This window comes from Tarenaya hassleriana, unplaced genomic scaffold (assembly GCF_000463585.1).
Source record: "Tarenaya hassleriana unplaced genomic scaffold, ASM46358v1 Cleome24, whole genome shotgun sequence".
Lineage (NCBI taxonomy): Eukaryota > Viridiplantae > Streptophyta > Magnoliopsida > Brassicales > Cleomaceae > Tarenaya > Tarenaya hassleriana.
In genome coordinates, this window is record NW_010965696.1 from 2049108 (window position 1) to 2065154 (window position 16047).

The following is a 16047-nucleotide window of genomic DNA, read 5'->3' on the forward strand; positions in this document are numbered from 1 at the left end:
GAAATCTTTGGTTCAGCACCATGGGAGTGGAATTGACGCCGTGAGGTCATCATTAAGTCTCTGGTCAACGTTGGCGCCACAGTTGGAACTAGGAATGGATCCGGCCCGGTCCGGTCAAACCTTGGGCTTATATGCAAGGGTCTTTTGCGGCCGTAATTATATTTTCATCATTTGTGATGAATCAATTAATATATATATCAGAATCATACAACTTACAAGAGAGACTACAAAAGAATAGCAAGGATTTTCTTTTTTTGTGAAATGTGAACTGTATTAATGAAAATTCTTTCGAGTTTCTTAGACCAAAAAAAAAACATATTCACGTGATAAAAAAGAATATCGGTATAATAAAAGAAAATATGAATGGAGAAGTCCTAATTCAGTTGGTCAGGGAGTTTTCGTTTTTACAATGAGACGTGGGAACCTTAGCTGTTAACCTTTGAGCGAGCTGGCTAGATAAACTTCCGTCCACCGCACGCGCCCGCGACACACGATGAGAATGTGAATTAGCTATAACCGACGGACGATAGATGCGTTCGTAAGGAGTTGAACCCACAATCTTACGGTATAAGACAAACTACCTTACCAACTCCTCTACGGATTTCCCCCTTCTTACTAGTTACTACGAGTTTTTTCTGAACCTGGTTTCGACTTTCGACTGATTTACCTGTTTTACATTTACCTATTTTACATGATTTGGAGAGCGTGGACCGAAGGTTTATCAACGCAGTCGGAAAATTGTGGTTGGGTTCCCATATAGATATGAACAGATTGCTTAGCATCTGTGTTGTGTGAAGCCGGGCAGAAATCAGTTTAACTTAAACCATATAAAGATATACCTGGCACAGATTCCGAGTCGGTATTCTCGAAAGAAAGAACAATCCGATTAGAACACAGAAGACGAAACCATCAGACGAGAAATCGCTAACTTTCACAAACCCGGAACAGAAGACGAAACCTTCTTGCGAACCCATCAGAATGCACGGAATTTCTTGAAAGAGCCACACCCTACCAACCACGTTGGCGTTACTACCAAATGTTTCCGTAACAGTCGAAAATCAGCTCTGCCTCCAGACAAAAGTCTTCTCCTTTTGACTGTTGCTCGGATTGAACGGAATATCATCAATCCTTTCAAATTGCAGTCAACGCTTGAATCATAGATTCCATGAAAACAAACTCATTGATTGGATCTTATGTTCGGGAACAATCACATAGTGATCGTTACATGATCGGATTAAGAGTGATCTGAAGGGAACAGGTCGATTAAACGGCTCCAAAATTGGATCCACGAACATTCACAAAAAGTTAAACCAACGCAGATTCGGGTTTCCGATTGAAAATACAATCGACTCCCTAATCGATATCGCAATCTGATGTACAAAATACGAAACCTACCAAGAATAAACCCTAACGCTTCCGAGTCAATTTCAAAGATGACTGGGACCGGAAAAAGGGGAGAAGAGAGAGAGATAGAGGAGAGAGAGCGCTTTACAGAGGAAAAAAATTCAACCAGAAAAAAAGGGAGGCAAAACCAAATAAAGAAGGAAGGTTTCGGTGTTAGGGCTGTGTAGTTTACCGGGTGACAGACCAATGACGTAGATCCACGTGAACACCGGATTGGCATTCATAGTTTGAGAAATCGGGCAAGCTGGGCAGGGTTAACGACTCCGGGCACGTGGGTCCCATCTGCCCGGATGAGATTGGCCACCTCCACGTACCTCCTCCGCTTCCGCTCAGTCGGCTCGGTATCATTGATCGGCTTGGACTTCATCGGCTCAACCGGTTGGACCGATACCGATCCGGTTTGGGGTCGGAACGGGTTCCACTGCTCCCCAAACAGTGTCCCGTTTGTGAGGAACTCGTGGGCCAAGTAACCGGCCAGGAGCTGGTTCGAACCGGCCGGCTCGGTGGTGGCCGTTACGGTGCCGGGGATTTCCTGGAGACGGACTGAACCGGAGGGATAATTGGCGGCGGCGGCTTCATAACGGAAATTTCCGTCGGTTTTCCGGTGACGGGGATAACGCCGTCACGCTCCTTACGCTTAGCCGGCATCAGAACGCGACGTGGAGGAAGACGCATCGTTTTGGTATTCATGGCGCCTGCCTATTGGGTGCATGCCACGTCAGCACCCAGTAAAATTGAAATAATTACTGCGTCACAAACAGTAAATTTTGAGAAATCTCGTGTGAAAAGGGCCGCTAGCCTTTTTTTTTCTTAGAAGAGATGGTAAATTAAAATTCAAGAGAGAGAGAGAGGGAGAGGGAGAGGGAGAGGGAGAGAGAGAGAGAGAGAGAGAGAGAGAGAGAGAGAGGGAGAGGGAGAGAGAGAAAAAGAACGAACAAAGGATAATGCAGGGTTATGACAATTTATAGAGGCGGGGAACATTAATTACCCTTGTTAGTCTAGGAAATTACACACAATGCCATTCACAAGAAATTTACGATATTGCCCTGCTCTCTCTCTCACTGCCATATCTTCAAACTTTGGGTTACCATTAAAGACAAGTAATGCAGAGCATTTAAGTACATGGGGAGAAAAGGGAAGGATTCCCTTCTATTTAGTCTTCAGCCTCTCCCTAATCTCCTATAAATGATTAAGAGAATTTTATTTTATTTTTTTTAGTCTATGCTTTCTAACTTATTAGAATTATTTAAAAAAAAAAATCGACATCCTACATTATAATCTAAGAAATTCCCTACAAATCTATTTTGTTTTTTTGGAAAAAAAAAAGAAAAAAAATACTTATAATGGAAATTTATATATACGGCTTGGATTCCATATATACATTTGAAAAACTAAAACTTTGGGAATAAATAATAGAACATTGGTGATTTGGCATAACATTTATTTCTTTTTTAAAAATTCAGAATGAATTTGAATATCTCAAATATTTAATGAGAAAGTTCTAATCTTCAATCCAATTTTTTTTATAAAACAAAATCTGAATGCAATTAAATACCATTTAGTTATTCCGATTATATATCTGCACGTAATTTCAAATCAATAATATGAAATATGGAGCAGACTATTATTCTATTTGTAACATTATTGTGGTAATCAAATTTAGAAAATGAATAAAAAATGAAAGGAAAATTAGGAACCATGCATTTGTAATGTACATCTCCAAAAGTTGTTTTAGTTAATTCATTTGAATTTACCAATGGGTACAAAAAAACAATTTCATGATTTGTTAGGGGGTGGAGGAACTTGAAGATTATAGTCAAATATACAATATTTTACATAAGTGTATAATGATGACCAAATATTCATAGTAATCAAATTAATCGGCATAAACAAATAAATGGACCGACTAATTTAACAAACAAAAATAACAAATCCTCCGATGATATCAAGGTGCGGGAAAAAAAAATTTATTGCTTTCATAGTTTGGTATCAGTTTCCCATCTCAATTTAATTTCATCCTATTTAATGAATAATGCCAAAACTCGGGAAAAATAAACAATAAAAAATGAATAAGCACGAAAATTGCATGAGTTCCCCCCCCCCCCAAGTTCTTTGCAAAATGTACCAAAATAACACTTCAATATGCAAACTTACATCATAAAAAATCAGACGTTAAATACTGTAACCATATCGTTTTATCACAAATATGTGGACAGCCCACAGCCCACCATCTTGATATAACCATAAACTTGTAATAAAGTTTACATATTTGTTTTATTATATTATCCTATAATCATATGAACCGACCATTAGTGTCTCTCACTTTTCAGCTTTGCTTGTGGAAGCATTCCTATGTGCAGTTTCCTGCAGGAATGAAGGATGAGTTCTAGAGGAAAGGCAAGAACAAATCTCTTGCAAATCAATGAGAGAGACAACCATTTGATGTATGGTCCTGCAGAAACAAAGACAGAAGTTTCGAAAACAACATGGCCGATTGATATTATTAGTCGATGTTCTGTAAGGAAACAGAATACCGACTGAGTACTGACCTGAGTGACAAGCCACCATTTGAACCTGTACCTTACTACTGCAGCACACCAAGCACAAGGGTTCCTCTATCTACAAAGTGAACATCACTGAAACCGTCAACATCAACATCGATTCAATCCCAAGTTTATTTTGGGTAGGCCGTATGAATTCTTCGTTTCCACCCATCATCATAACCATATCTGCATTAATTTTATGAATCAAGTGACTGGTTGCTTGTAATCCCAGTAGCAGTCTGTATTGGTTGTAACACGACTATTTATGTGTCAGACAACTGAAATCAGTGAAATGAGAAATGCGTTTGAGGCCAATGCAATGGTATCAACAAAAGCTTTTACCTTTGGTGACAAACTTTGTCATTGCAACGGGTTGAATGTCATGCCACATCTGAAGCCGTAATTCCCGTATCATCGGAACTGCTCGTCTAACAACGTTCCTGTGATTTGATGTATAAAGATAATAGCAGAAAAAAAACAAAGAAACTAACTACCTGGGCAATCAATTGATAGGTTTACAGTGTATCAATCACAGTTTTGTCCACAGATAGACCATTATCGAGTTCCCAAACTGCAGTCGTCTTTCCTTGAATGCTTTCAGAGTATTCCTAGAATGTTATGCACTTGACCCTTTAGCAGTTAGCCTTCGCGCGTTCGTGCTTCGTAGGATGTTATCTCACAACAATCAAACTATATTGACACATTGAGATTTCTTAATGCAAAATATAGATTCCACATAAATACTTCCATGTATATCTACAACCACACGTCTCTAATCCACTATTAAAGCCCTTCAGCAATTTGTTTATCGGAAAATCCTGAACCTTGATGTGAATTCTAACAGTGATGTAACAAACAATTGCAGAATTGCATCTCTTGTACAGATGTCCGAAAAATGGTAATCATTCTCCTGCAGGAACCAAACTAACGAGGAAGACCCTTCAGAACTCAGAATCTGGCCAAAGGTGTGGGAGGTGAAATCTTAAAAACCGGACACGGAAAACTGTGACAATGACCAGCAAACGTTTTCCTCAACAGCACATGTGGTTTACTACAATGACATTGATCCTCCACTCAGGTGTGTTCTCGGGGAAGAAGTCTCCATCATCTGGCAACGAGCCAATGATGCAGAGTCCATTGCTGCTTACAAGTCGCAGCCTTTGATCAGCAGCTGATCAAAGAACAAGATAAAAGCATATTTCAGTAGATGTTAGATTGCTCTTCTCATTTGTTAAACAAACATACGAGATCGAATTTGTCCAGTCAAATAATATTCACCTCATTCATCAGGTAATCAACATCTTATATCTTCCCACAGGAATTTTCACACTTACTCAGGAAACCTTATGCCCAAAGATTTCAACAATTCCACATAGCTAAAGTTTTCCATGTCGTTTTCTTCTTCCCCAGCCTCACCAGAGTTTCGAATCAGAACTTCAATGACTTCTTTGAGAAACATCGAATCAGTTGTCTCATCGACTTTCTTCCTCTTTGTCCTCCAGTCCTCTTTCCATTTCCCAGCACCCCACTGCTCGGACAGAGCCATAGACGGCGGCAACACCCGCCTCGACATACCTTCACCGCTGGAAGCAGGCTGATCCTCCGAAACCCTAGTCTCTATTCTCGCCGAAGACGACGGCTAATCTGATACGGCGGGTCGTTTCCCCGCCGAAAACTTGACGTTTCCGTCCGAAGGCAGTCGCATCTGCGAATACACGCGTGGTCCGACCCTTTCCTTTCCCGAAACCCTTTCCCGCGAATTCAGCGGAATCATGCTCGTTTCTCGAATCCATGGCCACAGACTCTGGACCTGAATCGTCGTCTTCGGCCGGAGTAATAGGTTCCGGCGATGAGGGAGGAGATACCATGACGATTGTGGTGGGATCCACAGGAATGGAGTCCCAAAATCCAAGAATCTTGGGACTGCTTCGTCTGTCCGAACGCCCCTCCATCCGTCGCTTTCCCGGTGGCAGCCTTGAAGGTCGGAGTCCCAGTCGCCGATCTGCCTCGCGAAACCGGTCTATTTTTTGTCGTCTATTTCTCTTTGTATCCGCCGTTATTTTGCTTAAAATATAAAATCTAAAAGATTTTTCGAAAAATATTTCAGATATGATTAAATAGTTTCTCAAAAGGAATTTAAACGGGCCGGTCAATATTGGGCCCATGGTTATCTCATTTGGATCGTGTCGGGTCGTCTTAACATTTTTAGTAATTAGATTGTCATCCAGAGAAAGGGGTCCGACCAAGCAACGGTCGAATACAACCTGATTGGCTGAATCTGAATAGACCCATAACGGTCACCTACTTTCCCCCCAATTTTAATATTTAAAATACCAAAATTAAAAAGAAAAAGAAAAAGAAACAATTAAAAACCCTAAATCCCATTCCACTTATTTCCAATTTTCCAGTCCAATCAGATACCTCAACCCCGTTCCTCAATTCATGACGACCCTTTAATGTTCGATCGATAATCTGAAAAACCCACGAAGAGTTTTCTCTGATTCTCTGGGTGGGGCTTGAATTTTGAGAGAATGGGTTGCTTTCTTGGTTGCTTCGGTGATTCGAAGAGTCGCCGGCGTCGGAGACGCCGAGAATATCTCCATCCTCGAGGAAACGTAAGTTTTCTCTGTTTCCCGAGAAAAAAATACTGAATCTTGTGTGTTTCACTCTTTGTTCTGGTGGATTGTTTTGATTCCGATTTGGGAGAGGATTTGAATTGAAAAATCTTTGTGATTACTTGAAGAACTATAAGTCTTTTAGTTTGCGATGTTGTGTTGCTCGAGTTGGGCATAGCTTTTGTGTAATTCTCGCCCAGTTTAGCTTGACATGAAGTAATCTTGCTATGTACAGAGAATCTCTGAGGGATCTAAGAATGATGATCATCTGAATGTGAAGGTCCCTACAGTCGAGGAAGTCCCTAGAGAGCATGTAATTCCGATCACTGATATCAGGTGGGTGGTGGGTTTGTCCCTTTCAGAAAATCATAGACTTTGTACTTGTCCCTGGAACCATGTCTCAAGTTTTGTTTTAGCTGACTGATATACCACTTCTCGTTAGTGCAGTGAAAAAGTTGCCGAGAAATTCAATCGGAGCCCTATTCGGAAGAGAGTTACTTTTGACTCCAATGTAAGAACCTATGAACATGTTTTACAGGAAGAATCTGCTGAACTTCCAAAAGAGGTGAGAGAAGAGAGAAGTGCAGAAGAGAAACCGGTGAAGCCGAGCCGTACTGAATCTTCATCTGAGAGCAGCTCAGTCACGTCAAACTCGTCGGGGTCCTTCCCTCCAAATCACAGGTACCAGAATTGCAGAGAAAGTGATGACGAAAGGGTGGATGGATCAGACTGCGATGAAAGCGATCTAGACGATGATTGGTTGCTTGATGAAGACTATTATAGCGATGATGACGATGATGATGATGGCTATTACCAGAATAAGTTACCGAGCTACAAAGAAGTTTATACAGAGGAGATTGCAGATAACGGTTTGGACATAGAGGAGGCGAAGCCAAGAGGGTCTAATGCAAGTGCTAGAGACAGAAGTAGCTATATCCACCCGGTATTGAACCCAGTTGACAATTTCACTCAGTGGAAAAGTGTGAAATCTAAAGTGAGAACAATACCGGCACAGCCTCAAAAGGAGAACCTTAACCTCGTCTCATATCGAGAAGACAACTGGGCTTCCGTCACCAAAACCATGCCCAAGCTTGACAAATCATCGTCACTCAGCTTCAAGCCAAGACCAAGAGATGAACCCAAGAAAACAAAGAACCGAGAATTGGAGGTCGATGCTAGTCTTTCAACTTGGTTATCTGAATCAGAGACCACCAGTGCCAGCAATGGCGTTTCCACGGGGCTTGAAGCCACAAAGCCTGAGAGAAACAACAACACCCCCTGCAACTCTACACCGATCAAAAACCACGATGACAGGCCTATATTGGGGGCATTGACAGTAGAAGAAATCAAACAGTTCTCAGCTACTTCTTCACCGAGAAAATCACCGAGCAGAAGCCCTGATGAGATGCCTATTATCGGATCAGTAGGAGGTTACTGGAATCACTCAGGGAGGATCATAGAGGATCGCAGCTCCGCAACTTCTTCATACAAGGGAATACCAAACACGAACAGCAAGTACAGAGAAGTATGGATAAAAACCACTCCAGAAAAACAAAATACTTAACTGTGACTATGATTTGTTTCTCGTCGATAATATCAATTGAAGGGCTTAATGTTTCATTTCAATGCAGGATAAGAGAGTGAATTGGGATTCGACACCATTCGAGGCAAGACTGGAGAGAGCTCTGAACAGCGGAGGACGCTAATATACCTCTGTGCAAAGAATCATTCGTTTATTACATTGCCCTTGTGAGATTCTATTGTTCTTTTTTTTTTGTTCTGGTCGTGTTTATGTTGTCTTCATGGGTGTATGTAATATACCTCTTCTACCTGTTTGTTGGATATGTAATAATGTTCTTCTGGTGTTTTGTTCCCAATGTGTTAGCAGATTTTATTGGATATGTAAAGTCTTTAACTTTCGAAAAAACTTTATGGATTGGAAAAACTTTTGTATAGCCTATAAATCTCAACTCTCTCAAGGGAAGAACCCGAAACCAGGCAAAGCAAGAACCAAGTACGCGTTTTGTAACGCAGAAAAACGCAGACGCTGCCCAAACATGCTTGTTGTTATTAAGAAGTTATGCCGTAAATCGATGAAATGGATATGATAAATACAGACCGAAATCTAATACTCGTAAAACCGGTTTACGATTTCTGTATCCCGGTATTCATGCGATTTCGGTTTGAATTGAGGGTCCTAAACATTGAATATCCAAAAGTTCACCCACTCACTTGAACTCGAATGACTGCATTCCGGTTCAATTAGAATCCGGTTTAATTTCAAAAAAGGTAACCGGAGAGAGCAAAATCAGAGTTTCTTATTTAGAAAAGGTCCGAATACCAAAAAAAAAAAAAAAGTCCCCACAATTTTTGTGACAGCCCCAGATCACGCAAAGAGGATCCAAAAAAGAAAGAGTTAAACTTTGAAATTACATCGCCAACAAGAACAACCATATGGGGATGGATAATAATAATAATAGTAATAGTAATAGTAAAGTGGAGTTCTGAATTTGTAATGGGATTAGGCAACGTAGTAGATTGAGTTCGGGAGCTTGAAGGTCCTCTTAGGAGAAGGACAACCTGCGAAGCTGTTCCATTGGTCACCCATCACTCCCCATATTCTGTAGCCTTGGCTCGCCAGCCATGTCCTCATCTCTGCCTTGTATTGCCTCACTTGCTTCTTCTCGTCTTCTAATCCCCTGCGAATTTTTCGTATGGATTTGTTACGAATTCATCGGTATATATATATAGTACAACAAGAACGATCAAAGCTTCTCGTACATGTTAAAGTTGGAATCTTTTTTTCACATATTGGTGATGAATGACAAAATTATGTGGTGGCATTGCATCGCAGTGTTTGTATATCAGTTTACATTCAGTTATGGACCGACCCAGTTCAAGTTCGGACAATTTATATATGGTACACTAGAACGATCAAAGCTTCCCATATATGCTAAAGTTGGAATCTTTTTCTACATTGGTTAAGAATGACTAAAGATGTGGTGGCATGACCTGTGTTTGTCTATCAATTTACATTCGGTTATGAACCGACCCACTCTCAAGATTTGTCAATTTATGGTACACAAGATCGATTATAGCTTCTCAGATGTTAAAGTTCGAATCTTTTTTGTCTATCAATAACCCACCAGTTTGCATCCAGTTATGAACCGACCCCCTTGTTTTTTTTTATTAGATTGGTCGAAAAATGGATCAAAGAATGGTTGATGATGCAAAATGATCCCTTTTTTACTGATATAAAAGTCGTATGTAAATGTGCGTGTGTGTGTGTGTGTATATATATGTATGTATGTACCTGAGGAGGAGGTTGGACCAGCCGTAGTAACCTTGCTGTATGAGATTGTCGACGGTGGCGGATCTGAGATACTCTTTCCTGGAAGAGACCAAGAAAATCTTGATTCCCCTCTTCCTGATCTCATGGTACAGCCTCTTCATGTGCGGCACTGCCGGCGCTTTGCTCTTCCCCATCCACTCCTCGAACTTCGTCGCGTTCAGCACCTCCCCTCTGATCCATTCATATCCACCGTTAATGTCAGATCGATCCGCCATTATTATACATATATATGTGTGTATACGTGTATGATCAGTGTGTGTGTATGTGTATGTACCCGAAGAAGCCGTTTGACTTGTGGTAAGGGATGGTGGAGAGGAGAGTGTCGTCGACGTCGAAGACCCATGCGTCCATGCCGTCGCACTGTTTCTTGCTGCAGCATGAGCTCGCGAGATAGAGGGCGACCTCGTCCACCGCTCTCTCCACGTCATCCTCGTACTGAGATGACGTCATGTACCTCTTGACGTGCGCCACGCACTCCTGCGGGACCACCACGAAGTCCCTTATGTTGTGCATCTCCACGTTGATCCTCCAGCTCTCGCAGTACCCCTTCAGGCTCGACGCCGATAAGCCGCCGTTTTCGCCGCCGGCTGTCTCCACGGCGTCGTTTTGGGCCCTCAGCCTCAGCTGGTTGAGGATGTTCCAGTCACGCGCCGATACTATTCCGGCGAAGAGGAAAGCCAGCGCCAGAGACAGAGAGAAGGCTCTCGCCATTTTTTTCGAGACGATGACGATATGATGAAGAGAGAAGAAGAAGAAGAAGAAGAAGGATCGTCTATGTGTATACGCCTTTGTGTAAGTATATATAGGGCCCTGTCTATATACGTGTATGTGTATATATAGATGATGTATATATATATGGAAGTAGGCGAGTCAAGATATAACAAATTTTAAATCCAAATCTGAATTAATCTAAATTAGGCTGTCTACGATTTTCTACCATTTTTTTTTTTTGCAGCGAAGACAAAGTAACTGCTTTAATCCTTATCTCTATAGACTTTAGAGAGAGATGATACAATCAAATTGAATTTAGATTCTCGTTTGGATTTTACAAATATAATACTTTGTGTCGAAAATCTAGTTATTAAAATATTTAAAATTTAATTCCTAAAGCTTTTTTTTCAATTATTTAAAACTAATTTACAGCCAAGGAAATTACCAATATGCGATTAGTCCTTAAAATGTTACTTTGTATCTAGTTTTGCAAAAACTAAATTAATTTAGCATTGGGACCCATATGGACACAATTATTTGATCGCAACGGTTATATTCCACTTATATATATATATATATATGTGTGTATACGTTGGAAGAAAAACGTTCCTGCATGTCGGTGAAAAAATGTAAAAAAGAAAGAAAAGGATACAAGTAGAAGACAAAGAAAAATCAGACATGTCATAAGTCCCTGTCTCGTTTTTTTTTTTCATTTAAATAATTCGTTACAAATAAAAAAAATAAAAATAAAATTTCAGTTGAGAAATTTGGGTGGTTTGGAAGACAGCACAAATACAACTATACAACATATAGTCGCAGGGGCGAAAGTGGTCACCATGTCTCGACGCAATTTGAGGACGAAATCATATAAGAATAAATGGTCGTGGAATTTGGTAAATTATTAGTATGTATGTATGTATGTATGTATGTATGTATGTATGTATGTATGTATGTATGTATGTATGTATGTATGTATGTATGGAAGTTGTCAAGCATAACTCTATTGAAGACAACTCATTTCTTTGTTTCCACATGCCATTGTCATATAATTACGTTCTAAACGCATATATTTTTAAAATAAATCCAAGGAAACAAAACAAATTTAGTTCACGAGGCGTAATCCCCCAACTCTATTGGTTTGAGAGCCTCTTCCTGTAAACGAGGTCGTGTGTTCAACACCCAGAGTATGGAGATTCCCCTCCTATCATCTTCGGGTGTTTCACATTCCACGTGTGTGTTGCAGGGTCGTGCACGTGAGTCGGGATTAGTCTGGACCTTTGGGTTTAGGACCACCAGATTATCAAAAAAAATACTAGTTGACGAGCTTTAACCGTTCTACCCTTTTTATTTTAGGGTTTTATTAGCGTGCATTATTTAGATTATATTATATTTGATATTGGGGATAAATATAAAATATAAGAAAAACATTCCATTTGTTAGTTAAACTTGTTCATCTTCTCATATCTTTTTGCAAATGTTTTTCACGTTATTATATAGATAAGGTATATAATATTGCGGGGCAATGCGGGTCCAAAAGCAAAGTGAACTATCATGATTCATCATTAGGTGTTACCATTTGGATTCTGATATAAAATCCCGACCGTATTGGATAATATATCACATTTTTAAAATTGAATATCAGGTAATAATTTTCAAAAAATAAATCAATTAAATTAAAATCAGTATGAAATCTATATTAAAAACAATACAGAGAACAAAAGTTTTCTAAAAAACAAAATTTTAATACAAATTTGGATAAAATCGCAGGGAGAAGAATTGGAATGGCGACGGAAATCATTTTCAAAAATTTAATATAGTTTTTTTTTAATATAAAATTGAATAAACATATTTATCCCAATTCATCACGACATGTGATGGTTGGCACAACCGTCTGAACATGATAAGAGAAGAGACATGGAGGACGATCATAATTATTTGAAATTGCGAATAGTTTAATAACAAAATTCAAATATTTTAATAGTGGAATGATTAACCTTTTTGACTAACCAAACAATAATCAATCAATTTCTTGGACAATTTTCAAATGGGCCCTGACGATTTATGCTGTACCTCTTTTTTTTTGTGTGTGTGCGTTTGGCGAAATTGTAAGCATTTGGTACGGATCATATATAAACGAAAGGAAATCAGAAATGTTGGAGATTACAAATGAAATGCTATAAACATCCTTCCAAAATTCCAAATTATGCACGTGTTAGAATACATTCCGAAGATAATTACAGATTATTTTTAAAAAATGTTACAAAGGAAAAAAATTAAAAGCGCCAAGGATACTCTCGGCACGTAAAATTATTATTTATGTATATATCAAATTAAAATTATTGGATTAAACAGGTCACCAATAGCGTGGGCTGGGCGGCCTGGGTTTGGGCTGTGGCGTGGAGCCATTTGGTGGGTGGCGAGGATGAACAGCCTGACGTTTTCCTTTTGAACATGGAAACAACTTGTAGTTTTTACTACAGAAAAACGTCACGAAGTTCCAAGCCGGGACGTTAATAATATTTGCTCTTTCTAGTTTTGGAAATTAAAAATAAGAAAGAGTACAAGAAAATACTATTTAATCTTTCTAGTCTTGGCAATTAAAAGGACGGTTAATAATCTGGAAGGGAATCAAGTCAGCTTGATAGAAAACTCGAGTGGGTTGTGCTACCCTTTTGGAAGACGACGTCATACGAATTTTTGGAAGGACAACTGAGTTGAGAGTGATAAACCTCTGATCGAATATATTAGGGAGTTAGACCATCAAAAAATTTTATCTGCACCAGTGATGGACTTTGTGTGCCCTGATAGTTCGTGGAACTGGAACAAATTTGCTTCTCTCTTACCCATCTCCACATGCTCCAGAATAACTAGTCTTCTGCCTCTGAGTCGAGCTTCCGAACCAGACCAGTTGTATTGGTGTGCAATCAAAGGATGGTCAATGTATAGTCAAGAGTGCTTATGGTTCCTTACTCCCTTCTTCTGCTGCCTATACCTCTGCCTCATATTAGTCCACAGTTTGGACATAAAACGGTCTAAAGAGAATACGCGCTCTTTTATGGTTAGCTTTCAATAACAAACTGATGACTAATTATGAGAGATGCAAAAGAAACCTATGATTCTATAGCTAATGTCCTCGTGGGTGCCTATAAGAAGAAACTGTATTACATGTGCTCAGAGATTGTGTTTCAGCTAGACAAGTATCACGATCCTAGGTTATGGATCTCGTTATGGGTCTGGGGGATAAGAAATCGATGGGTGTTTGGATGATTTGGCTGAGATTTTTTTTTACGAACTATGATTCCAGTAATTCAGGCTCAAAAAGAGGAAACCTAATAAGCTCTCGAGACTAAAGGGTTAAAAGACTTAATTGGATTTTCAAGCTCTCCTTTTTCCATTCATTTCTTAGCATTTAAAAGTACACAAACGTAAGAGAAATAACTTCTCCTAATAACAAAGAAATAAACTAACCAAGTACTCCTACTACAAAGGAACAGAATACGAAGTGGAAAAATAATACATAATATAAAACATAAAAGAAACGTCCTGTCAGCTCACTCCTTAGGTGTTACTTTAGTGGTTTGCTAACAACAAGTCTGGAGGGAACTTTGCGGGGATATGACCCAATCTAAAGTGTTCAGTTCCGACTTAGTGAATTGGCTCGAGAAAAATCATCGTCTCTACACAAGTGTGAATTCTACGTCTTGGTCGATTATTTTTGGCGTCTCTTGTTGGTTTTTGTGGCGTTGGAGAAACGAGACCATTTTTTGTAATAGAAAGTTTCCGCCTCAAGTCTATAGTATGATTCTTGGCTACTTTGAGCAAATCAACATGTTCAACAATCTAATGCCTAACTCAAAAAGGCCCAGAATCGCGAAGGACATATCTTGGATATCCCCTCCTCGGGATGTTTTGAAACTGAATTCGGATGGTAGTGTGAGAGGAAACTCGACCTCTGCTGCGTGTGGATGCCTTGGAATATACTCAGTCTTTAGAGCTGAGGCATGGGGGTTCTGATCGGACTTGCGGCTATCATGTCAAAAGGGGTTTCGAAAAGTTCTGGTAGAAATTGATAATCGAGCTTTGGTGGACGCAATCAATAATCAAAAGGATATTCACACGGTGGATGAGACTCTCCTCAAAGCAATTCGTACCCTATTAGCTAAACAATGGGAGATATCAATCGGGAAGCTAACCCGTGCGTAGATATTCTGGTATCTACATGCCACACTCTTCCATTAGGAATGTCTGTTTTTACATCTTTTCCATCCCCGCTGTATGAGTTTCTGATTGCCGATAGACTGGAGTGACTACAGTTCGAAACGTCTTGATGTAATGATCTACTCCTATTAAAAAAAAAAACCTCTTTGATCCTGTTCGTGTCTATTTAATTTCGTATCTGCCTATCTATAGAGTGATTCATAATATGAATCCGTGTGTCACCGTTTCACCGATGTGTTATATAACATAGTTTGATTATTTGCTTTGCTTCGATGGGATATCATAAAAGGGGAAATTCACCATCAAACTCAAAAAGTTATGAAACCAGACCGGTGTTTAGATATTGAGAAACGCAAACAGAACAGATTGGACCCATGATTGAGCTCGTCGATGGTATCAATGAGACATGAATGAACCAGAAGACCATCATCAAGATTCTGGTGAGTAATCATATGGTTCATGGCTTGGCATGAAAATGTGGAACGATACCATATTGAATAATGCCAGCTCTATATGACAATTCCTCAGACATGATAAGGGAAATGTGAGAGAGAAACCCTAATTATCAATAAACCCGATTGATTCCAGAGTGTATATACGATCAAACTTGTTCGAGACTCATGAATCTGCTGCCACTACGAATTCAATGAACTTCCGTAACATTTCCCGTTCTTCCACGCGAGTCGAAATGTTTGGGGGAACCACAACAGGCAGTAGTACGATTGGAACAAAACAAAAAAAAAACACATACAGAAAATTCACTGATTTAAAATCTAATTAAGATCGACGGTGGGATTCAACAGTGTTACTTTTGCGCGCCGGCCGACGGAGGAGCTCCGAGGAGGCTCGCCTGCTGAAGCTCCAACTCACTGAACTGCTGCTCTCGATCCATCTCGATGATCAACGGCACGATCAGGATCAGAAAAGTTGTTCCGGCGATCCACGCCGCTTTGCCGGTGCTCTTGAGAAGCTTCTTCGACACGTACACGGCGTCGCACGCAACGCTTCTTCCCTGAGATACGATATCGGAGTTCACGATCTTAGCCAGGATGCTTGAATCTCCGCCGCCGGATTTGCCTCCGATCTTCTTCGACGCCATTGATTCTGATTTGAGAGAGTGAATCGCTTCGCATAAAACGAGGGTTTTATCTGAAAGCCGGAAAGGGTTTTTGTTCCATTTTGTTAGCCTAATGGGCCGATTAAA

At 39.9% G+C, this 16047-nt stretch overlaps 3 protein-coding genes, 1 long non-coding RNA gene and 1 pseudogene across 5 annotated transcripts; 1 reads left to right on the forward strand and 4 right to left on the reverse strand.

Moving 5' to 3' along the window:
- Nucleotides 1-862: 862 nt before the first annotated feature.
- Nucleotides 863-2277, reverse strand: LOC104815968 (annotated as a pseudogene).
- Nucleotides 2278-3534: 1257 nt separating this feature from the next.
- LOC104815969 lies at nucleotides 3535-6013 on the reverse strand. 2 transcript variants are annotated; one of them, XR_772225.1, is made up of 3 exons: nucleotides 5226-6013; nucleotides 4290-5118; nucleotides 3535-4186 (listed from the first exon to the last, which is right to left on the reverse strand). It is a non-coding gene; the product is annotated as an uncharacterized LOC104815969 (long non-coding RNA). The 2 variants fall into 2 exon arrangements; XR_772226.1 differs by having other exon boundaries at nucleotides 3535-4206.
- Nucleotides 6014-6311: 298 nt separating this feature from the next.
- LOC104815970 (eisosome protein SEG2-like) lies at nucleotides 6312-8439 on the forward strand. Its single transcript, XM_010544600.1, has 4 exons — nucleotides 6312-6562; nucleotides 6798-6898; nucleotides 7010-8087; nucleotides 8194-8439. Exons 1-4 carry the CDS (start codon nucleotides 6479-6481, stop codon nucleotides 8266-8268), a joined length of 1338 nt encoding a protein of 445 aa, XP_010542902.1. The 5' UTR covers nucleotides 6312-6478; the 3' UTR covers nucleotides 8269-8439.
- A 421-nt stretch (nucleotides 8440-8860) lies between these two features.
- LOC104815971 (acid phosphatase 1-like) lies at nucleotides 8861-10689 on the reverse strand. Its single transcript, XM_010544601.2, has 3 exons — nucleotides 10189-10689; nucleotides 9876-10085; nucleotides 8861-9261 (listed from the first exon to the last, which is right to left on the reverse strand). The coding sequence occupies exons 1-3, from the start codon at nucleotides 10623-10625 to the stop codon at nucleotides 9084-9086; spliced, it is 825 nt and encodes a 274-aa protein (XP_010542903.1). The 5' UTR covers nucleotides 10626-10689; the 3' UTR covers nucleotides 8861-9083.
- A 4716-nt stretch (nucleotides 10690-15405) lies between these two features.
- Nucleotides 15406-15986, reverse strand: LOC104815972 (mitochondrial import receptor subunit TOM9-2-like). The gene has a single exon (XM_010544602.1). The coding sequence runs from the start codon at nucleotides 15940-15942 to the stop codon at nucleotides 15649-15651; it is 294 nt and encodes a 97-aa protein (XP_010542904.1). The 5' UTR covers nucleotides 15943-15986; the 3' UTR covers nucleotides 15406-15648.
- Between the last annotated feature and the right edge of the window lie 61 nt (nucleotides 15987-16047).

Excerpts from the sequence above, each read along its gene's own strand:
- LOC104815971 (XM_010544601.2), bottom strand. The coding sequence starts at position 10,625 with ATGGCGAGAGCCTTCTCTCTGTCTCTGGCGCTGGCTTTCCTCTTCGCC. Across the intron at positions 10,086-10,188 it reads AAGTCAAACGGCTTCTTCGG|AGGGGAGGTGCTGAACGCGA; the intron begins GTACATACACAT and ends TGAATGGATCAG. Across the intron at positions 9,262-9,875 it reads TGGTCCAACCTCCTCCTCAG|GGGATTAGAAGACGAGAAGA; the intron begins GTACATACATAC and ends AAAAATTCGCAG.
- LOC104815970 (XM_010544600.1), top strand. The coding sequence starts at position 6,479 with ATGGGTTGCTTTCTTGGTTGCTTCGGTGATTCGAAGAGTCGCCGGCGT. Across the intron at positions 6,563-6,797 it reads ATCTCCATCCTCGAGGAAAC|AGAATCTCTGAGGGATCTAA; the intron begins GTAAGTTTTCTC and ends TGCTATGTACAG. Across the intron at positions 6,899-7,009 it reads ATTCCGATCACTGATATCAG|TGAAAAAGTTGCCGAGAAAT; the intron begins GTGGGTGGTGGG and ends TCGTTAGTGCAG.
- LOC104815972 (XM_010544602.1), bottom strand. The coding sequence starts at position 15,942 with ATGGCGTCGAAGAAGATCGGAGGCAAATCCGGCGGCGGAGATTCAAGC.